Source organism: Lathamus discolor, chromosome 4 (assembly GCF_037157495.1).
Source record: "Lathamus discolor isolate bLatDis1 chromosome 4, bLatDis1.hap1, whole genome shotgun sequence".
Lineage (NCBI taxonomy): Eukaryota > Metazoa > Chordata > Aves > Psittaciformes > Psittacidae > Lathamus > Lathamus discolor.
The window spans coordinates 17,621,815-17,645,265 of NC_088887.1; the positions used below are offsets into that span (position 1 = coordinate 17,621,815).

Sequence of the window (23,451 nt, forward strand, 5' to 3'; positions counted from 1 at the left end):
TAAAGTGGAGCAAAAAGCCTCCTTTTCTTTATTGTTTCTCCTTTTCTTAGGGGGAAGTTTTACTCTTTCTCTGAAAATATTATTGCTTATTATGATGGATCAGGTAAAACAGCATCTACTTTCCACAGTGGAGCTTCATCCACAGTTTCTTGGTTATGTACAATGTTGTTAACAATGAGTAGGTACAGTCCCATTCAGAGAAAGCATGATATTGTATCAGAGATATATTTTTATTGTGTCTGAACTAAGTAAAAAGCAGTGATAACCAAGACTGTCTGAAAAGCCTCACTGGTTAATATTTCTTTGAGCTGGATCTTCTTGCTGCTGTGAGTGGTACAAAGCAGCATGTAAAGTATAGAGGAAAAAAACTGGCTATGATGTTTTGCGTAATAATGCAGGGCGAATGTCACTCAAGGACAAATAAAATGCTGTATATTACACATTTGGATTTGGTAGGGGAGCTTACATTTGCAGAAGCTGAAGCACAGGAGTAGTTTATAGTCAAGAACAATTCATTTTCTATTATGTACTGGTAAAACAAACAAAAATATCAAGGAGGCCTGGAGTAAATATGTCTCTGAGGAAACGTTCAGTGAAAAACGCTAAAAAATCAAAAAACAAGTCATGTTTTGAAACCTTTGGTATCCCCCTCATCGTCCCCCTCAAAAAAGCAAACCTCTCAAAACCTCTCATGAAGAAGTACTTTCTCTAGAGGATCTGGAACCTACTAAAACAACTGAATGAGAACACAATTGTAATTCGATGCCAAAAAGAGAAGAGAACTGAATAATAAAACACTTTGAGAAAATAAAACCCAACAAACTGAGAAAACTAGTGATGAGAGGATTGGGGAGATAACTTTAAGGAAATACAGAGAAAATAAAATATAAAAGCAGGTAATGGCTTAAAGAAGCATCATTAAGAGCACAAATACAAACTATTCCAGGACATAGAAGTGATAGGAAATAGAGTAGAAGTCCCTCTTGGTTTAATCATGAGCTCTTCACTGCCTCCAGCATGACAGGCACTGACACAGGTTGCCCAGAGAAGCTGTGGCTGCCCCATCCCTGGCAGTGTTCAAGGCCAGGTTGGACAGAGCTTGGAGCAACCTGCTCTAGCAGAAGGTTTGCCTGTCTGTGGCAGGGGGTTGGAACTGGATGAGCTTTAAGGTCCCTTCAACCCAAAACATTCTGTGATTCTGTGATGATTCTATGGCAGACGCATACATATGTACAGATTGTGGACACCAAGTCAAGTAGCTTAGGACAAGATAACATTAACAAAAAAAACCTTCACAAAGGCAGAAAGACTAAGCCATAAAGACATTAAAAGCAGCAGGACAATATTCCATATAGTTATTAGTGGAGAACCAAAGAAAATACTGTTTTCTCATCAAAGAAAAGCTATGACAAAGAAGGCTAGACCAAAGTATATAGCAATAAGAAATACCAATATAGGAAACTGAGCTTTCCACTGAACTGGCCAATACCCTTAGGATATTTTCCCCGTTTCCAAAGTCTGCAAGAAAATTATTTCCCTTCTTCATCTCAGTCCTGGTGTTGAAAATTTGGATTTAAAACAAATCTTGTTCATAATGTGAAGTTACATTCCAATTTGTGAGGTTCTGAACATAACTTTTAGTCAACTTTTTTTCCGTATTCAGAAAAAGAACTGTTCAGCAGCATCACAATACCTGCTATTTTCAGGACATGAATAGCTCATAGGTTAATCAGAAAGCAGACATCATCACCATTACCAAGTGCCCTATAAACATTATGAGTGAAAGTCCACACAATAAACAGGAGTGGTTTCATCTATAACCACATGAGGTGCTAAAAAGCACAAGTGGCATTCAAACAACTGTGCCTTTGACTAATCAGTCTTAAACAGCAGTGGCACGGCAGAGCTATTGCAACAGCCTTGGAGCAGGGCCTCATGCTCCCAGCCTTGATTTTATTGTATTTTTTGTCAGAATTTGCAAATAACAAACTCCCATTGCTGTTTGGTAGCTCTCTCATGATGATTATTCAATAAACAGTATTTTCCATGCAATTTTGACAAGGCCACAGAAGAATATGTAGAAATTTGCAGTCTAAACATTTGCCTTGCTTAAATTTGCTTTCAGTGCAAATACAGTGAAAGATCACCAAGGGCGTTTTTGCAATTAAGGATAAAAAGAATGGTAAATGTACTCAAAACAAAAACCAACCAAAAAATCCTCAAGTTGGTTATTTTCTAGACCTCCTCCAAGAGACCAAATAAATAATCTGGATTATTCTTTGAATCACGCCAAGATGCCTATCCCATCCAAAATCAGCATGACAGAAAACATTGAAGTGATTTTTGTTTTGTTCTCAAAATACTCAACAGATCAGCTACAAAGTTAAATCCAGGTGGGAAACGGGCACTTTCCCAGCAGCCAGCTCAGGAGACCACATCTCTGGCAGCAAGGGAAGGGCTCCTGCGCCCACCCCACCCCAGCATCCAGGCCTTTCTTTCCTTCTGCCTTGCCCCCCAGCGTGTGTGTCTCATGGCTTTTAGCCCTTTGGTGTGCAGCTCATAAAGCCAAGAAATGTGACACACACTGTTCTTTGTTGATGGCACACAGAGGAATCCATCAAAGCCCATGCTGAGAGCTTCCTGTATGACAAAAGCCTGTCCTTCACAGTCATGATCTGCAGTTAAGGTACTGATTGACAGGCAGTGTGAATGGAAAAGCAATAAATCACATTATTAAGAATTAAGGTGTAACAACCCAACATCATGCTTGCCCTCTTAGTCTTACTGTTGTGCTCTGTCAACACCCTTCTGTAGTCTTTTCTATTTTCCTATCTGCTTCCATACAAAATCATTCAACTCACAGATCTCTCTGCTACCCCAAGCACCAAGCCCTTAACTCTCTCAGTGTACGCACGGGCCTCCTGCTTGGTTAATCCTATCTTCTATCTTTCAAAGACAATGCTTTTAGCAGACCTGAGAGGCCCACTGGAATTGTCACCTCGTGGCAACTCAGATGTAATACATACTCCTGTGGTCAAAAGCTCCAGTGAATTGCAGACAGTTAAAAAAGAAGCAAACTCTCTATGTGAAACTGTCTGCCACTTGTGCCAGTATTGTAACACACACAAAAGATGAGCAGAAAATTAAGTGAGCTTGTTCAATTATTACGCTCTGACGAGAAGCATTATTCATATCCCAGCCTTCCTTACAATCACCCGCACTAGCCACATTGTTCTCTTTGGCCTGATAAGTTTTATTAATCATACACAACAGCTCGAAAAGCACAAGGGCTGATTTTATTGCAAAAGGAAGATGCAACAATTAGGCAGCTGAGGCCTTTTAATGCCTGGAATATGTGGGCTTGCTTGAGCTGTGGGTTGATAACTACAGCTTTTTGCTGACAGTAAACAGGTGATGACCAAAGGCATACTACAATGCTGTAAGCTAATGTTCTGAGAGGTTGCAGCAGGACTGGCTCTTGGGCCATCCCAGAAATAAGAAGTCGGGCAGAGCGTAGTCCGCATGGCTGTTAAGAGCTGTGGAACCTTCAGCAAAGCCCATTTTAATAAGTACCTGCATCATGAAAGGGACCCATCTCATTGCCTGAGCACCTTGTTTCAGCACATCAAACACAGTCTGCTCAGAATTTGTAGGTTAGGAAATGCTGACAGACTGTGTGTGACTAGACTGATTCCACCAAATACAAATTAAAGGGGAAAATAAAATCATGAGCATGGAAACCATGCTTTTCAACCAGAGCTAATTATCACAGTGATGCTTCTCCAGAGGGCTTTCCCCACATGCACCATCATCACCCTGCATATTTCCTCTGTCTCTTCAACATTTCGTTCGGGGCAAAGGAATTCTGAAAAGCTTCGCATCCTACAACTCACAATACACATGCACTGTGATTGTCAAAAGCAGACAAAAGAGTCCCTGTCCAGCATCCCTATAGGCCCCCTTCAGATACTGGAAGGCTGCTATGAGGTCTCCAAGCAGCTTCTCCAGGCTGAACAGCCACAACTTTCTCAGCCTGTCTTCATACGGGAGGTGCTCCAGTCCCCTGATCATCCTCATGGCCACCTCTGGACTTGCTCCAACAGCTCCATGTCCTTCTTATGTTGGGTAAACCAGAACTGTATGCAGATGGCTTTTTTTCTTCCATTATAATGAAAACAGGAAGTGTAATGGAAAAAGAAATAAATTTTTGAAAATAGCAATAAAGATGATGAATACCAGATTTTCAGCTGCCACATGTCAGGTGCTGTGTGTCACCCTGCCACTACATACCCAGGAGAAAAAAGAAAGAAATAAAACAAAAAAACACTCTTATCTCTGCATTTCTGTTGGATGTGTTTCTTTGACCTTCTGTACGTTTGGGGACCCCTGTGTCACTTCCTGGTTTCCAACACGAAATTACAAAGACAATCCCGTCGCTAAAATGGAAAACGTGCTGCATTTTCACCAGCAGTCTGTTCCTCTGGCACAGTATGTCAGTCACTAATTTGAGGAAAGGCAGCACATACCTCAGAGTCCATTTTCAACCAACATTTAGATAGGTATTAAACTAACTTGGTCCTTAAAAGTTTCAAATGTTTCAAGAGCTGTATTGATACTTTGAGAGAGAAATAATTTACTAAAACAGGTAAACCACTTTCTTCAGGTCAAGAAAGAAATGCTTTTGTGGGGCAGTTTTGAGTGTTCTGCTGGTGTGCGAATCGGTAAGGTCTCAGATTTGTTAGCTGAAGTACAGGTACCTGAGTATCATCAGTGGCTGAACTGGTGTTAGACAGCTTGTGCCTACACTGTCAATAGTTCATATATACTGTTCTTGAATTGTAATTCTGGTAGATATGTTCTGATAAGACAGGAGGCTTGACTGCTTCTGTTTTTGCCCATGATGGAGTGGACCTGAAGTTCTTAGTCTGCAACATAAAGAAAAACATGTACCATTGCATTACAGTGTAGAATTTAATGGAACCATCATACTTAATAGAGTCCAAACAAAAAATCAGACCAGAAGAGATCTGGTAGGTAACATTACTTTTGCAAAAGAACTGTGAAGTTATTTCTCTACGCTTTGTGAGCAAAGGGTTAGGGTACAGAGGGTGAAACCCGAACTGACAAAAGGATGCAGCAACCACCTTCACAAAGTCTAAACAGGACAGACTTAGAATCTTTTTTTTTTTTCTTAATGCGATTGAAAACAGACTTGGAAATGTTGGTATCTTCAGCAAAATAGATAATAATGAGCAATATGGTTCTGTAATCCTAACTGCTCTGAAAAAGAAGAGGCAGGCTACAAGCAATCCAGTTTAGGCACCTAAAATTACTGGAAGCTTTTGACTTTGATCTTTGCAACTCCCACTCTCATCAGACAAGTTGTCCTGTATGCCATTGAAGGGGATATCAGGAAATTAATCACTCTTAACTTCAGAGCACTGCTTGACTAGTCAGCAGCAAACAAGCAAACAGCCATTAATCTGTGAGCAGAAAACAAAACATGAAATAATTGCTCTTTCAGTATGTATTAAATGAGGCAGAAGTCCTGAGGAAAGAGCTGCATATTATCATGCAGCTAAATACATATCACAACAAAAAAGAAAGCAAGTAAAAGTTGCAGTGGCAAATTTATCACTGCTGCTGTTTCCTAGCTTCTAAGTGTTTGAACTGCAACTTAAAAAGTAAAAGTCTTATAGCTGTGTTTGTCTCTAATACAGCATAAGGAAACACATCATTGTAAAATGTGTGTCTATTTTCATCCAATCTTTAACCAGGCAAATATTTGCCATCAGCAGCAATACACATTCTTCAGCAAAACATCAGAGTTTAGATTACTTTGAGAAGCTGAAATGTGAAAACATTAACTTCTGGGAGATTTAAAATTCAGCTTTAACACCAGCATTGTAAATGTGATTTATAGTCTTAGATAGAAAATGCACTACACCACTCTCGATCTAGTGCTTAAACAACTACTTGGATACTCTGAATATACATAAAGATAGGACCATCCAAACAATAGACACTCTCGCAGATACACTGTTCCTCATTTCTCCCTCCAAGCACACACAGAGATAAATAAGAGCTTTGTCAGAGCAGACGCACTGCAATGAAATTACATGTTTTAGTGAAGAATACACAAAAAAATGCAAAGCACAAACACATACGAAAAAAAGCCACTTACTGCAACTGGTGTTGCCGACCTGTGTGCCAATTTGTGTAACCGGAGAGCTGAAAATAGGATATAAGTAAATTTAAATGGTTTCAAGGGGCAGGGTGCACAGTTGTGATGTTTAGAGCTCTCCTCTCACTGCCCTCAGCTGCTGAAAGACTTTTTTCAAAATCATAGAATGGTTTGGAATGGAAAATACAGTTACATTTGTGAGTTAAGCTCTTACTGGTTTATGTCCCACTCTTGAATGCACTATTATTTTTCCCTTCACTGAAACTTTTGGTCACCCTGGGAGATACGACTGAATTGACACAGGTACATTTTTTCCTCAGTTCTGCAGGCACACGCTGGGCTAAGGAACCCATCTGAGCATGTCTTCTCCTCTCTTTAGCTGCCCCAAAAACATATTCTCTATTTACAGTTTATCCACCTCTACATTGCCTTCTCCCAGTGTACCATGTCCTGCTCTCCTGAAAAAACTCTTGTCTTCAGCCTGCTATTCTTACTTCCTCCCATTTTAAGCCCCCACTTGGACTTTTACTCCATTCATACCCCATCACAGCTGTCTTACACAACTCCAAGAGTACCAAAAATATCTGAGTTCTCAGTATGAGCCTGACCCAGTGTCTGTAAAATCTATACAGCCTGAGAAACTGAGAGTGTACCAGAAGGATGATTACACTTGCTCAAGGGAAAACTTACGACTGCTGATGGAAACGGAGAGCTTGTTTGTGTCGAGTCATTAGACTAGTTTGTGAACTGTCGTTCTTATGCATAGAATTTTTTATTGGTAAATGCAGAACAATCAAAATAATTCTAAAACCTCAAAACCTACCATATTGTCAGAAAGAATCCTTCTTCACCCTGGACGGCTCTCTGCTCCATACAACATTAATAGTAACTATGACTCCCCAGACTCATTCTAAAGTTCCACCCCTTATTTTATCAGACATTTCCAAAAGGACAATGCATCATCTGTGGACATTTTCCTCAATCCACACTTCCCACCACACTCTCAGAAATGAAGTACATGTGCTTGTACCTGCACATATAGTCAGCAAAGAAATTGTAATACATTTCAGGGTCATCAAATGACTTACCTCTGCAGATAAAAAACAAGCATGTCACACCACTGACAACAGCAACACATGCAAATCCTCCTAGCAGAAAAAAGGCAAGCCTGGGGGAAGTATCTGAGAAATAAGAAAACTAGTTACAAAGCTAAATGTCAGTATTGACTGCCTACATGATGTTACTAGCTCCTTACCCAGAGCAGAAAGCCAATCCTCTACCCCCACAGCTCAAATGAGCTGAGGGACACCAATGAGATGTCTGAATGCCAACCAGCAATAAGAAGCTGCCTCACAAACCCAGCCATTTGTGCGTAACACACTTTCAATTTCAGTTCATCTGCCTGCACAGTCTCCTCTTCTTCAAATGATACTAGCCCTGCAACAATAGAAATGACAAGCCGCTCCTGAAAAATGCTGTTATTAATGGCTGGACTATGCTGACTTCTGTCCTTCATGCCTCTACTGAGACATGTTGGTGATATTAGCACTTACTTAGCTGTTCTTACAATCCTACTGGAACAGATTTCTAACAGTTCCAGCACTGCCAGCTGGGAGCCAGAATTTTGCCGTTTGCTACCCTTGGCCCTGGGAAAGATAATTTGAAAGTCATGGACAGACATTGTCCAAAGAACTTTTCTCCAGACCAGCACCACTGTGGGAAGCTGGACAAAATTCAACTTCAGGGGTATAAAGCTTCACACCAAAATTAGTGAACTGTATCATGGTGGGTGCTGAAAGCAGTTTTTCTGCTATTGGTGATTAAAAAGGTTACCAAAGCAATGTGTTGCATTTGCAAGGCAAGATTTTGGCAGTGGGGAGGCTGAAGGGGTGGCTTCTGTGAGAAAATGCCAGAAGCTGCCCCCATATCCAACAGAGACAATGTCAGCTGGTTTCAAGACAGAACTGCTGCTGAGCCAGTCAAAAATGTGCCACTTGTCCTGTTTTCAGATGGACATTTTTCTTCTTAGTAGCTGGTGCAGTGCTGTGTTTTCAACTTTAGCCTGAGAACAACGCTGATAACACCAATGTTTTTAGTTGCTGCTAAGTAGTGCTTACTCTGATCAAGGACTTTTCAGTCTCATGCTCTGACAGTGAGGAGGGGCACGGGAAGCTGGGAGACAGCAGAGACAGGACACCTGACCCAAATTAGCCAAAGGGGTATTCCATAGCCCAGCACGTCATGCTCAGTATAGAAACTCGGGGGAGTTACGTAGAAGGGACCAATCACTGCTCAGGTTGGGCTGGATGTTGGTCAGTGGGTAGTGAGCAATTGTATTGGGTATCACTGCTGCTTACTGTTGTTTTTTTCCTTTCCCCTTTTAGTTTTATATTCTCTCTGTTACTATTTACCATAGTAGTAGTAGTAGTATATTTTACTTTAGTTATTAAACTGTTCTTATCTCAACCTGTTGATTGATTTTCTTTCGATTCTCATCCCCATCTCGCCTGGGGGAGGAAGAAAGGGGGTGAGTAATGGCTGCGTGATTCTGAATTACCATCTGGGCTTAAACTACAATACCACTCAAGGGGAGTGAGCAGAGAAGTTGAGAGTGAAGCTGAGCCCAGAAAGAAGGGAGAGGTGAGGGGAAGGTGCTTTCAGGTTTGCTTTTATTTCTCACAATCCTACTCTGATTTTATTGGCAATAAATTATTGCCTTAAGTCCAGTCTGTGTAGCCCGTGACAGTAACTAGTGAATAATCTGTGTCCTTATCTTGACCCTTGAGCTTTTCATCTTATTTTTCTCCCCTTGTCTTGTTGAGCAGGGGGAGTGACAGAGAAGCTTGGTGAGCACCAAGTTCACCAAGGCAGCCAGCCAAGGTCAATCCACCAAAAGAACAATGAGGAATTCTTGTAAAGTATTACAGGGAAAGAAAGAAGCAAACAAGCAAGGGATAGAAACTCACTCAAAACTATTAATTTCTCTGCCAACATGCAATAGGAATTTGGCTTATAACCCCACTAAACAATCTGCAGAGACCTGGCATTCAGTGGGAACAGCTGCATGGAACAGCACTATGAAGCCCAAGAGCATAATGATTCAGAACAATGTGACTTACATGACAAGTCTAGGAACAGACTCTGGTTTGTAGCTGGGTGGGTAACCAGGCAGGTGACAGTGGAAAGCGTGGTGTTGACCCAGCTCACTCTGGTCATTGTCCCATTGGGGTGATGGATTTCAGTGGTGCTGGCATTGTGTGGAGGAATCCAGGAGATGTCAGCAGATGGCTTTCCAGCAGACGCTTGACAGACTGCCCCTGTGCTCTTGTCAAAGGTCAGAGTCACTGTGGGAGGGACTACAGAAGAGAGAAAAAAAGGCCACAACCATTTTTTCTAGTTCAGTATAAAATCACCCTGAGAAAAAAACTGAGTTTTTTTATTATTTTGCATGACCAATTCAAGAGATTTAAAAATAATTTGGAATATTAGCACCAAGGATCTTCAGGGGAAAAAAATACAGCAAAAAGTCCAAGGTGAATATCTCCAAAACTAGCTGTCTGAATCTGATAGTACTGCTTCCCCATGTTGTCCAAGAGGTGACTACAGGAGTAACAGAAGAAGATGGGGATGACAGAGAGAAGTGGATTAAATGAAGATCTGTAAGTATGGCAGTGCGTACTGAAGAAAACACATCTTGCTGGAGCTCCAGCTGAGATATTTAGGAGACTGTGTAGTAGAATCAAGTATTTGATAGTAGGGGAATAAAGGAGGAACTGGGCAAAACTGTTCTGCCTGGAGTCAAAGAACTCAGTCTGCATTTGACAAACAGAATGAGGCTTGGACAATACCTAAGACAGTATCAGAAGGGCAAGACCCTGCAAAAAGATACATAAATCAAGTGACAAAAGTTAATAATAGCAATTATATAGTACCAGAATTGATTTCCCAGATTTCTTAGTTGTATTCAGAAGACTTAACTAATATGGCCAGACACAAAATCTCTTATGTTGGTTTTGGTTGCTTTGGGATTTTTTAATTAATGGAAACCTAGACAGTTTACCTGCCTATCTGAAAAAGATGATTTGATGTATTTATTATGTTTCCTAATATTCTTTTGTTCTTGCCTATGTTGAAAATAGATTAATTCAATTTTTGTTTTAGTGATGCAGTCTTATAGACAGCTTTCAGTACTTCTGGAAGAGTGAAATATTTTCAGATAGTGTTCTGAAACTTTTGCTTCCTTCCTATTGAGCTCTTACCCAGACAAGAGTCTTGGTTCAGCATCCTCTCGCTCAGCACATAGCAGCAGTATTTATTTGATATCTTCTGTTTGCATTAGCTTAACCAAAAGTATACTCCTGGTTGTATGAACATTCATGCAACATTCAAACCCCCTGTTACACCCAAAGAACCCCCTCAGAAACTCTGCAGACTGCTGGGTTTGTGCATTTTAAAACCTTCCCTTTTCCTGAGGTAGAAGTTAAAAAACAGAACACAAAACCACAGATTCTCCTTAGAACAGCCAACTCCTGTTATCTAATTCCTCAGGGTTTTTTACCTTCTCCATACAGCCAGACTAAGTCAGCTTACATCTTTTAATTTTAATTTAGGTCTTTTATCACCAAATCTCAAATAATTTTTTGTCCTGGGTTTACCAGGAGCCGTTTTGCTCCTTCTTAGTAACTGGTGCAAGCTCTGTGTTTTGACTTCCAGCCTGGGCAGAGAGCTGATAACACCGACTGTTTTTAATTGTTGCTAGGTAATGTTTATTCTGGCCAAGGACTCTGTGAGTCTCATGCTCTGCTGGGGACGAGGGAGGCCGGGAGGAAGCAGAGACAGGACACCTGACCCGAACTAGCCAAGGAGGTATTCCATACCATAGCACGTCATGCCTGGAGGGGGAACTGGAAGTGACCCGGAAGGGGCAGGCTCTGGCTCTTCGGGGGGGTCGAACTCGTTCGGCGGTGGTATCGTATTCTCTTGTTATTTTCTCTTATCAATATTATCATTTGTGGTAGCAGCAGTGGTTTGTGTTATACCTTAGTTACTGGGCTGTTCTTATCTCAACCCGTGGGAGTTACATTCTCCTGATTTTCCTCCCCATCCCTCCGGGAGTGGGGAGGGTCGGGGGGGGGGTGAGTGGACGACCTGTGTGGATTGGTTTAAACCACGACATTTTTATCTTCATACACACACACACAAACCCCCCCACAAAATCACCCCTAAAGGTCTTTCTTACCTATCACAGTCAGAAAGGAGAAAAAAAGGAAATTCCCCGCACTGCTGACGATTTCACAGGTGTAATTCCCCTCATCTCCAAGGCTCACAGGATAAATACGAAGATCAGGGTCACTGTCAGGTGAATATTTCCACGTCATCCTCTCACTGCAGTTTAACTTCCTTGTCTCATTGTGATCACTTCTATAGGCCAACAAGCAGCAAGTGCTGCATTTAATCTTCCATATCACCATTAGCAAAGGTGCTTTGGAGACATAAGGGCAACTCAACACAGCCTCATGACCAGCCTCCACACTCACCATTTCATAAGCTGCATAAGAAGAAAAGACATCAAAAATGATGCTACAGCCATTGTCAAAGACAGGAAACTCTTGGCTTCATCACATTTAGGAATTTCTACTTCTTTACTGTGCTGGCAGCCCTGGGGACACATTGCTTTGAGCAGACATATATAAGTAGTATTCAAATTCCAGATCCAACTTCCTGCTATTACTCTGAAGTCTGGAAACACAGTGGAGATGGTGCCTCTCCACTATGGACACTGTGAAGGTATGTGATGCATGCTGATGAGCTGCAAGTCCTCCATCTCTTTTTTAGGCAACAGATTTCTATCACTGTCTTGGGCTTTGTAAAACTGATTGGGAAGGCAAGATTCAGCCTTGAGGGAAGGGAAACTACTTTAAAAATATTATTGTCTTGCAAGTTAGGCACCTTGGTTAAAGTGCAAGTGAAAAGGGGGACAACAGTGGAACATACAACTGTAGCAGGGTTAAATCCCAATATCGCCTGGTGCAATAGTTCACGAGGCAAATTTAGTAAGGGGCATATGTAGATCCCTTTCTTACTAGAAATCATAACTCTGATAAAGTCCCAGTTGAACAGGAGATTTGTCTTCAGATGATCTGTGCTAGATTCCTATCAGATATATCATCCTGTGCCACACTGCATGGCACGCAGTTATTTTGCTAGCTGAAGTGACATCACTCTTTGCATTCACATTAATCAGTAAGAAAAATTCACCCTGATGAACTGTGAAGTTTCAGTGTACTGGTAAGCTGGAAATACAGAGTACCAAAGTGTCCTGCACATTGTTTTGACTCTTTCGTACTTACCTGGCCCTTGAACCAGATTTATCAGCAAGAGAAGAAATGCGGCCAGAGCTGTCCATGTCTGAGCCATCTTTAGCAGAAGGAATCACCACTGCATAAAGTGAAGGCAAATAAAATGGCATGTAGTCACAAATTGTTGTGCAAAACCCCTCAAAGAGAACATGTAGTAAAACCTCAGTTTCCTTTGAAAACAGAAGTTCTAAATAAGACCCCATGTCAAGTATCATTTTTGTACTGAAGTAAAACAAAAAGGGTTTTGAAAGTAAAAGAAAACACTACTTCTTACAAATAAGTTTTTAAAATCCAGGATCTCTGATACTATTTTCATCGAATCATAGAATCAACTAGGTTGGAAAAGATCTTTAAGTGCAACCATTACCCCAGGACTGCCAAGTAGACTACTAAACCATGTCACCAAGGGCCTCATCTACATGGGTTTTGAGCATTTCCAGGGAGAGTGACTCCACCACTGCCCTGGGCAGCATGTTCCAGTGCCTGAGCACCCTTCTGATGAAGAATTTTTTCTTAATATCCAGTCTAATCCTCCCCTTTTGCAGCTTGAGGTAGTTTTCTCTTGTCCTGTCACTTGTTAGTGGGGAGAAAAGACCAGCCCCCTCCTTTTACAGGCATATCTAGAGGAGATCTGCAGGAATTTACAGCCGTCTCTAGCTGCTCACTATTCATGCCCGGTTGGCTAGCACAAAGATAGCTACAGACCTCTTGCATGGCACCTCTTGCCTGCAGAAGATGAAAAAAAGGTTCTGTTAAAGCAAACATGTACAAACTACAACTCTTTCTGAATAATCAATAATCCACATGTATAGGAAGATTTAGACATCATCAGACTTCATTGACTATTTGACAAAGAAATGATTCCTAACTCTTGCATGCTTTTCATTTCTTGAAGTGTAGTAGAAGGGTACTACTTCTGTAGCAGAACAAAAAGGGCAACCATCCTATTGCAAGAGATCAAAAACATGTGAGTTTGTTTCCTGCTTTCATAGAAACAGTGAACTGAAGAGGCATCTGGTAACTTATGCTGTTCTACAACTATATATACTTTTTAGCAAACCGTATCTCACTCTTTCCAGTTCCTTTTTGGCAAAAGTGCAGGGGTTCATTGGTAAGATTGAGACAGTGCTGTCATCCCAACACATTGTTTTCTGGTTCACACAAAGTCAAAGCTCCATACCAACCAAAAGCTTTCCAATCAAAATATATATGGTTCTCAGTGAAGAATTTTGATGTAAACCCATTCAGCTGTTGCTTGAACATGGCTTTGGCTAAGAACATCACTAATACTTTCCTAAAGTCAGATATCCTGTGTAAATGACCCCAATTTGGCACGGCAAACTTGCACTACACTATAATGAACAATATACATATATATTCCTGCAGTCAGCTCCCAGCCTTTTCTGCTCAGATCCCAGGGACAAGCACCCTAGTGCAGTAGATGCTCATGCTGGTTCTGTCACAGAAGGTTTCACAACCAGTGCACCATTGTGTCCCCAGCCAGCTGGGGGATAAAGCTGAAGTCTTAGAGTATCTGCCTATTTCCACAACACTACAGTAGCCATGTCCTGACTGCAGTTTCTGATGCTACTGTCAAAAACCAGCGGCTGCACTTTTGCTTCGAGCCTCTGTGTAGCCTGTCCATAAAGCTATCTCATTTTCCATCACTTGCCTCTGCATTTCCTCAAATTGTCTGCTTAGTAGATGTTTTGTCATTCTCTCCTTTATACCATCATTTGTACCTCTTTTACTTTTTGAATTAGTCACATGCAGTTAAAGATGGCTGGAAAATTGTGTTACCATCCCATGGGAAATACTGATATGTTGTTTTCATTCTCAAGTCAAAACCTAGTATGTACCAGACAAACAAGTACCTTAGTACAATGGTTGATTCAGAGACATCATATGTGTTACAACAGGACTTTGCTTCTGGGCTATTTAGATCAGGTACTGTTCACACTCCTATTTAAATACAGGCATCCTTCTCAGCATGTGCTGGAAGGAAGAGGAAAGGGCAGCCAGGGTTCTGTGCACACAGATCTGCTATCAGTTGCTGTAAAAGTAACAGGCTTCAGTGATGCCGCATTAAACATTTCATTTTAAATGTAAAATACATCAAGTGAGGACACCTGATGCACAGAAGAAAAACCAGAATACTTGTGGTACAGAAAGAACTGCCACATTCATGAACCGAGCGCAGGAGGCAATAGTACCTTCTTAAGCACAACGTAATGTGTATGCACATTAGACGACAAAGTAATGGTTTTCTTCACAGTTCTAACAAAACACTGATGCATCTGGATGAAAAGTTTTCACTGCAACCTGAATCAATGCCAGGGCAACCACACTGATCAGTGTTCTGCTATTAATTTGCAACAGGCAACATAGCTCTTAACATTCAAAAACTCCTAAGTTTAATTTTTATCTACTTAAATTTTTTTCCACAAATTAGATGTTTTGGTTTATGTTATTCAATACTGTTGAAAGGTTTGGGGTTTTCTTTGTCATTTGGATGAATGATGCACACAAAAGTTGCTTTCAATCAAAAAGTTTGAGAGTTTCATTTATTTTTTTTAAACCAAAGAATAAATGCTTTTTGACCAGAATTCTGTACTCAATTTGACCCAATTTATAGATAATTTTTTGGTCTCTTTCAAAAGAAAAGTAAAACCACAGTATTTATCAACAAATTCAGTATTCACTGAATTTGATGGCTCTATAAATATTCATAAACAGAACATTGTCATATTGGAACTTGTCCCAGAGAGCCATCTTCTTTTTTTTAAATGCGTACAAGTCGCATATATATGGGGTTTATTTGCTCAAAAGAACAGGCATTAATGATTAAAAATGGGGCCTTACAGACAGAGTAGAGTATATCACTCTGTTTAAATATTCATGTATGAAATGCAGCATTTAGACTGCAATTTTTAAGGTTCACAGTCCTTGAATACTTGTGACTGGAAGCGAGAAGTCTCAAAATAAAGGAGAAACCAAGCACAGCTGAATCAAATCCATTTAAAAGTAGCAAATGAATATTTGTAGATAGTCTCATGTTATTTCGTTTGATGGAATTAAAATGCCTCAATAACTACATTAAAATAAATTACAATTTTTACTCATCCTTTACGGCAGTGGCTGGCACAAGACCATGCAATGTGTGCGTCACTCTTCTATTAGCCTCAGCCTTCCAGCTGGGGAATGGTACTGCTCACACTTGGATTCATCCCAGTGAACACTGAGGATGGAAGAACGTTACCGTGTTGTCAGCCTGGAGAGGAGCCCTCCAGCCATGGGAGATGAACAGCAGCAGCGCCAGCGTGCTCCCGTCTTCTGATACTTGCTGTTCTGGGGACGAATGGAGAGATGTTAGCACATGCAGCTGCTCCAACGTGGATGCTGGTCCTGGTGGCTGCTTACAAGGCAGCTCCTGTGCACCAGGGAACTGCAGAGAGCTGCCCTGGCGTCCTCAGGAGGGGCCTGGATATAGTTGCAAAGAAGTAAGAACTATATCAGTTCAGGACTGTCCATCCCAGATAGTCCCTGTTTTCAGCTGTACATTTCATTGATTTCTTTTCATTAATGCTTCTGAGATCTTGATGCACAGACAGACACAGCTTCTACCCCACCTTGAAAGAGCCAAGTGAAAACAAACCTTCTCGTTGCATACTCCCCTGAAGAGGATGTGACATAGTTAAAATGAGGGAAACAAACTGCTTTTCTGAGATGAAGAACAAACCACAACCTGAAGTTGTCTGCTATTACACATCAAAAGCAAACTACAAGCCTTGAGCTATACAAAGCACCACTTTAAAATCAGATAAATACAAGCAAAGTCCAACATAATGGAAATATGTATTAAGATGACCTGAAGGAGCAGATCATGAAGAACCAGGTATCAGTCAGTGCATCAGTCATCACCACTTTTTAAAGAATAACCAGTGTGTCACATAGCTATTTCTATGATTAACTCAGCAAAATATGACTCTGCTTTTAGTAGAAGCATATTTTAAAAGGTAGAGAAGACTCTGCCTTCAAAGTCTGTTCACTGTAACACCTGGTGTCTTTAGGCAGAGGAGGGCTGCAAAGGATTGCAAGAAGAGGAAGCAGTTCCACATGGCTGTGTCAACTCTCCCACTTCTTGTACAAGGATAAGGTAACTACTATGCAAAGTAAGGCTACATTATTTAAAATCCAAACCCACACTTGCAATGGCCAAAGCCTTCATGCAGAAGCCGCATCCACTACAAGGCATTTGATGTTTCCACGTCATCACCAAGGCCTCTCTTCTCTAAACTATGCTCCTCTATCACTCAGCTCTCAAGAAGGAAGCAGGGTCTCTGGAAGTACGAGTCCTTGCACCCCACACAGGGTTTGCTGTTATCTCAGGCAGACCAGGAACCCTTACACTGAATACTTGCCAACCACACAACAACCGACCCAGAAGCCTGCAGGCAGCCAACACCTTTTCCAAAGCGAGAGATGCAGGTTATGCCGTATTTTCAACATCCCCACATCAGCCTCCACTTTTACCTGTCCTGTTGAGCATGGGAAGCTCTTGAAGCTGGGGTTACCCACTGGTGCTGCATTTGCAATAAACATCTGGAGCAGTTCAAATGGCAATTTAAGAGGAGCTCCCATTTCTCCACAAACTTTGAGCACAAGCTGCTGAGCCTCTCAGTTGTAAGAGTTACCTGAAGAAACAGAGCAGCAGCAGTGCCCATGGCTCTGCATCCCCTGTGCATTTCAGGGGCCAGGCTATTTTCATGCAGCTTCTTTTCTGTCTGTGAGTTTTGCACCAGGGCTGGGAGCAGCCTGCAGGCCCCCTCAGGGGACAGACTTGTCTCAACTGCTGCCCCAGTTTCTCCCGAGTAATTCCTCAAGTTCCTCTGCTGGAAATGAAGTTACAAAATATAAGAAGACCTTGAATGTCCTGGGACAGCAGGCAGATATTCCCAAAGCTGCTCATTCTCAGAAACTGAGAAGTTTCAGCAGAGAGTTTTGTTCTTGCTCTGTTCCTAGCCATCTGTGGCTGACTGCTGAAATGCTGCTGTGCTAAGAGACCTTTGGTTTGACTTCGTAGCCTTCTGGCATTTTTACTCTCTGAAGAATACCCTGGCCCTGGAAATGCATCCATGAAGCCCTGTTACCAGCACAGCAGTAGATTGTTAGCACTGTTAGCAACTGGAGGAGCTGTGCCTCCATAGTGGATTTTCTTCTCAGGCTCCCTATTTATCATATACTTGCTGGCATCAGCAAAAGCCACAGATGGTTTGTAGCTGTGAAATTCAACCCATCCAGTTCGTGAGCTAATTTCATTCAGTTCCAAATATGTAAAACTATAAAGCTTTCCCTACAACCTGGGAAGCAGAGGGTAGGTGGCTTTCTGAAAGAGAGAGAGAACTAGCCTAAGAAAAGGTACTCTCAAAACTATTATGAACAAGTTATATTAAACAAATGCAAAATTGCAGTGTTTCGGTAACATACACCTGAAGGTAAATAGGTCCGAAGCTTCCTCCCCAGCAGGACAGAGGTTTGTGGTGTCTGTGTGCTGAATTCATTAAGATACTAATATTTAGATACTAATACTAACATTAAACAAAGTATTTCTTTTTCCCCAGGAAAAAATTAAATACAGCAGGTGAGTGTTTTGTCTGGGTTCTTTTTATATCTGTAGTAGCTGCAATTCAAGAAAGCAGATGGGCATCTCTGCTCAGAAATATTTACCTTCTTAACAAGAGCCCGTATAGAAAATAGCTTACTCCCATGAAGTTATTACATGAGCCAAGTTGTACACCTCACATCTGTAGCTGCCTTGCAGTCAGCCTCTTCGGAAAGCACTGTGACCCAGTGTTGAAAATGGAGAGTAGGAACAAAGGATGAATGAGAAGAACACCAGCCCCAGTAGCGTATTATTTCCTTTCAGAGAGAAGACATTTGCTCAACATTTTCTGTTGTATGGAAAAAAAAAAACCAGTCCATGTATCTAACAGCATGACTTTCCCAGGTATAAACCATCTGCAGCATCCACCAATGTCAGCAAACATATGGGGGGCTAAGCACTGCTGATAATGAAGCCTTTAAAACCAGACACTTCTAGGTTAAAATATCCAGAAGAAATTGTATTGCAGTTTCCAAAGACCAAGAAAAAGGATTTATTTTTTACCTGTAGCTAATTCTCCCCTAATTGCATGGTCACTGCACCAGCATGGCCGTGCTCAGCAGCTTCTGCTCCTAGTCCTACAGTATCTCCTTACCACTTGTGAATCATTAACCTCAGGGACTTCTCACTCAATCCTAATACTCCAGCAACCAGATCTATCTACAACAGAGATATTCATGACCTTAACTCCTTTAATTCCTGCCTCTTGTTGACCCACTGCACATTGCTGCCAGTTTCCCAGGTAGAACCTGGGAACCAACAACCCACAAGTACAATTACTGCCCTCGGAGCTATGGATAATCCAAGAAAAAGTATTCAGAGATTAAAAGAAGCAGTTTATAGGTGGACGCTTAACTTGCTAAACACTTCAGGAAGAATCAGTGCATATCTCAAGCTCCCCAGATGAAAGTTTCCTCCCCATCTTTCAGCTGAAGAGGTTGGCCTCCCACTCCATAGACAAACAGGATGGAATTACACTGAATTGCATGTAAAGAAGCTGAAAATCTCAAATAACTCCCACTTCAGAAAGAACTGCAGAAATAAAACCCCAGATGGTTCCTCCTCACTCATCAATCTTAATGTGTAGCATAACTAGTCGTGGTTTAGGCAATACCAAGGATGGGTAGGGTCAGGAATACCAGGCCTCTCTCCTTCAGCTGTTCAGTGCTCCTTCACACCCCAGGAAGTTCTCCAAAAGCTACAGCTTCTTCTTCACATGGAGAGCTGTGAACATCCTGCAGCAAGTCTCAGGAATCCCCAACAGACTCAGCTAGGAGGCAGCTCCTCCAGACTCGAGGAGCTGCAGACTCAACCATCCTCAGGGTCATCACGTGGAAGTAGGTTTATTTTTTATGTTTAGAAAGGGAAACATTGTCTCTTCTGTCTTTATAGAGCAGCTAGATCAAAGATTCCAAATATGAAATCCATACCACTTATCACATGGCAAAGGAGAAGGCTCAATTGTTTTCCTCTGGTGACTTCCATTTGTGTGATTTTTACATCAAGTAGAACATATCACTTATGTACCAGAGCGTACCTGAAATAGAAACCCATACCTATGTTGGACCCATACCTATGCTGGACCCATACTTATGTCGGAAAAACTACACATCCCACTTCTCAAATGCAAACTAAAGTCGTGACACCTATGTCAGGGTGGCATTCATCACTGTCTACATTCTTTTGGTGCAGTGTAATAGACCAAAGGGGATGCTTTTGCTTTGCACGTTTCCTCCCTCACCATACAGGTTTCTTTGCTGTTATAAACTGTCTTCCTTTTGAGCCAGTTTCACACCTATAGCTCTGTGTCAATTAGTGGTTTAGAAAAACTCTCCACAGTAGTTTCCAGTCAAAATTCTCACCCCCATTTCTTTCCTGTAATGCAGATGGTTAGCAGCACCTCTGACAGATTGTATGCTTGATGCAAGGGAGCATGAAGCCCAGGGAAGCCCTGAACTACAACATGCCCTTATTCAGATTTGAGCTGCCTGGACTGCCTGCCCTTTTTGTAAGCCAGTGGTCCATAGGTGGAAAATGTGGTATGAAGTTAGGTCAGCTCCCACAAACATTGGTGCTGTCATGGGGCTCTGGGCATTGATGGCAAAAGGTCTTCATTTTCTCATCTTCCCAGAGTGGTTTAAAACACAGTGCAGAGGGGAAGCTTCTGAGGACAAGGTGGCAAAGCGCTGCCTGCTCCAGGCATCCTGCCTCCACATCAGGACTTTTGGGTCATTATTCAGTGTCCTAAGGTCCTGTGTGAAAAGTTGAGACAAGACACTACAAAACAATCAAGAGAGAGGGAGAAATAAGATGCAAAAAAGGTCAGCTAGCAATGGAATGGTCAGGAAGTGTCAGAAGCAGACTCAGGAAGCCTCACACTCCCCACCAGGCCTTTGCATGCATTCAGGCCACAGACCACAGCCTTCTTCCCACCCCCTGCCCTCAAGCCTATATAGCCTGTGCCATGGAGTACAGCCACCAACCCACTTAAAATACATGTAAAACATCTTAATTTGCTAAAAGTACCTGCGCTGTGGCACATGCATGTGCATGTTGCAACAGACATGTATATTTATAAAATTCAATATATAGATACAGAGAATTATGCACACACTTTTAGAGCTGTTGAACTAAAGTGACAAGGTATCTAGGGATGCTCAGCTAATGAGGGTGCGTCACTGATTTTGTACCATTTCCTGTCTAACTCTCTTATTAAAGTGGATCCTTTCAGTAGAGCAAATGTCTGGGGTTAAGCAGCTATCTTCAAAATGAAGATAGGAGAGCAAAATGGTGCTGGTAATGCTGCCCCACCTGTTTTCCTCACCTCTTTTCCTCCCTAGCTTGCTGCTTGGAGAGCCATGAGGTGTGTACAGCAGGAAAAGTTATTTGGATGTTTGTAAAGTTTCCATCAACAGAAGTCTGGGTTACACATTGCTTCTACATGGTTTAATGTCAGAGCTAGTTTATGAAAAATAGCTGCTGGCTAAAGGAATTTTAAAAGTGCATCAAAAGGGATACACCAGAGGCACCTTTGAACATGTGGATTCAACATATATAGGCTTCCAAGATTATTTTCCTAGACGCTGCAACACGTCATGTAGAAGAAGACAAGTTGTGGACACTGACTGAAGCTTACATGGGAGTTCCTACAACTGAACACCCAAGAAAACAACCTCACTTCAAAGTCCATCTGCAATACTTTGGAGTCCAGCACCTCTACTCAACCAGGCTCATACATACACGTGCTATAAAATTCCCCGGACTACCTTTAATGCAGTTAATAAGAGCGTAAGGAACAGTGAAATCATTGGGCCCATAAGGGATCCTGGCTGAAAACATATTTGGACAGGTAGGTTGAAAATCAATTTTCACTGAAAAAGACATTTTGATCTGGAACTTTTGGACTAGCAGTCCTTGCATTTCTTTATAGGTTCTAGAAGCACATATTTCACTATTTACTCAGTTATCTATCTTTTTCCTGTTCACTCAAGGCAGTTCTGATGTGGCTACCGAAAGGACTTTTGGTCTTTCCTGTGAAATAAGCAGATGGCATTGACCTTGCAAAGAGCAAGAAATGGCACTACAGGTTTGTGATCAGCTCCTGAAAGAAAACCCAGCTCTGGCTGTATTGTTGTCAAAGAAAGACAGGGAGAGGTCATCTTGACACGTGAAAGAGATTTTTAATTGAGGAAATTAACATTCTCTTGTTAATGAAGAGCACTTACCTCATTGAATACCTAAAGTCTTGACTGTGTTCCCCATAACAGTGTAACAACTGTTGCCTCTAATAGGCAGAATGTATAGGTATTTTAAAGACTGGAGTTTCACTAGGGCTGTTATTGTGCCCAGTTACCATGGATATACACTCATGCTTCCTCCCTCAGTATAAAATGACTGTCTGGTATCTTACTACTTTCAGTGCTGCTGCAAGCACCTTGTACTTACGACCTTTCAGTTCAAGCACTGATTTTCACAGTAGCTGCAAAGCAAACTATTTGGAAACAGCTTCTGTGTTTATACCTTGCATAGAACACAACTTTGAAGAGTTAAAAAACTCTTCAAGCTGAAGAGAAGTGCTTCTTCCTACTTCATCTTCCAGTGCCTTGCCAAAATAAAAACATGATTCTCTTTAGTCTCCTTTCAGCTATTCCTTATAGTTGCCAGGAGGTGGAAACATAGCTACACCAACCTACAAGAGAAGCATCATGTTGATGTGTAATTGTACAGCATACTACCGGATGAAGGAAAGTACTAAAAATGTCTGCAGTCTGAATTGGTTCAGTGGAGCCCAAAACATAGGATCACACAATGCTCTTTCTGCCTCTCTTTCCCTTCCCCCAGCTACCAAGACTTCTATCCTGCTTGTTATTGCTCCTCAGCATCACGAATGCCCTTTAAGCAGCTGGTTCTGTAAGCTGTGACATGCACGTTCATTCCAACAAGAAGCCCAAATCAGGCTGCCTTTGATGGAAAGGCTCCCAGAGCAGCAGCAATTGCAGCCCTTCAGAGCTGCTAAACAATCAGGTACCTGGCAAAGTGATGAGGAGATAAATGATCACTTGACTTACTTATTTAGCGGATACATGTCTGTTTTGACATTCAAGAACATTACACACATGTCCAAGCTTGAAAAATATGGCAGTGGTCAGAAGCGCTCATCAGACAAGCTTTAGTAACCACAGAAACAGATATAGATGTAACCATCTTCTGTCTGTCATTTGGTACCAAATTTTAAGTCCTAGGAGAGAACCACTTACACAGAAGGCAAATTTATGTAAATACTTGGAAAAGGGGAGAGGAACACAACACAGTTAAAAGACTACAGACAAAATAGCCTTTAAAAAAATCCCACCGTTAGGGTAAAACATGCCTGGTTTTGCTTTCTGTGTGCAAAACAAGGAGTTTGAAAATGACTTCATTCCTGCTTCCTGTGCATCACTCAGTTGAGCACAGACTGCCCAGAGTTGAATAAGGGCTTCAAGATCTCTCAGAACAAATTGAAGAGCACAGAGGATAGACCAGAAATATGTCAGAAGACATTTCAGATGAGAGAAGAACCCAGGAAATCTTTCTTTACATAGAGAGCTGTAGTAGGAAGGGAAAACCTCCCCATATGGGAGGCAAGTCCCAGAAAGTACAGCTTGAAAGAAACCATCTCTTCATTTCAAAGAGTACCAATACTGAGAAATCCATTGCCTTGATGACGGCAAAAACTGGAAGAACTGATACTAGATATGAGAGAATTT

The 23,451-nt window shown here is 41.6% G+C and overlaps 1 protein-coding gene across 5 annotated transcripts in view; it reads right to left on the reverse strand.

Annotated features, from left to right (window-relative positions):
- The window catches only part of LOC136013087 (cell surface glycoprotein CD200 receptor 1-A-like), a 32,893-nt gene continuing 9,442 nt past the window's right edge, over nucleotides 1-23,451 (reverse strand). For 3 of the 5 annotated variants that reach the window (XM_065676391.1, XM_065676392.1, XM_065676393.1), the window contains 7 exons: nucleotides 15,803-15,891; nucleotides 12,535-12,622; nucleotides 11,424-11,732; nucleotides 9,304-9,540; nucleotides 7,273-7,365; nucleotides 6,185-6,231; nucleotides 1-4,925 (listed from right to left, as the gene is read on the reverse strand). In XM_065676391.1, the coding sequence (XP_065532463.1) occupies nucleotides 4,809-4,925; nucleotides 6,185-6,231; nucleotides 7,273-7,365; nucleotides 9,304-9,540; nucleotides 11,424-11,732; nucleotides 12,535-12,601 (870 nt within the window). In that variant the 5' untranslated portion in view covers nucleotides 12,602-12,622; nucleotides 15,803-15,891 and the 3' untranslated portion in view covers nucleotides 1-4,808. Of the gene's footprint in view, nucleotides 4,926-6,184; nucleotides 6,232-7,272; nucleotides 7,366-7,439; nucleotides 7,622-9,303; nucleotides 9,541-11,423; nucleotides 11,733-12,534; nucleotides 12,623-15,802; nucleotides 15,892-23,451 lie in introns of those variants that run through there. The other 2 variants (XR_010612140.1, XM_065676394.1) reach the window with 2 other exon arrangements.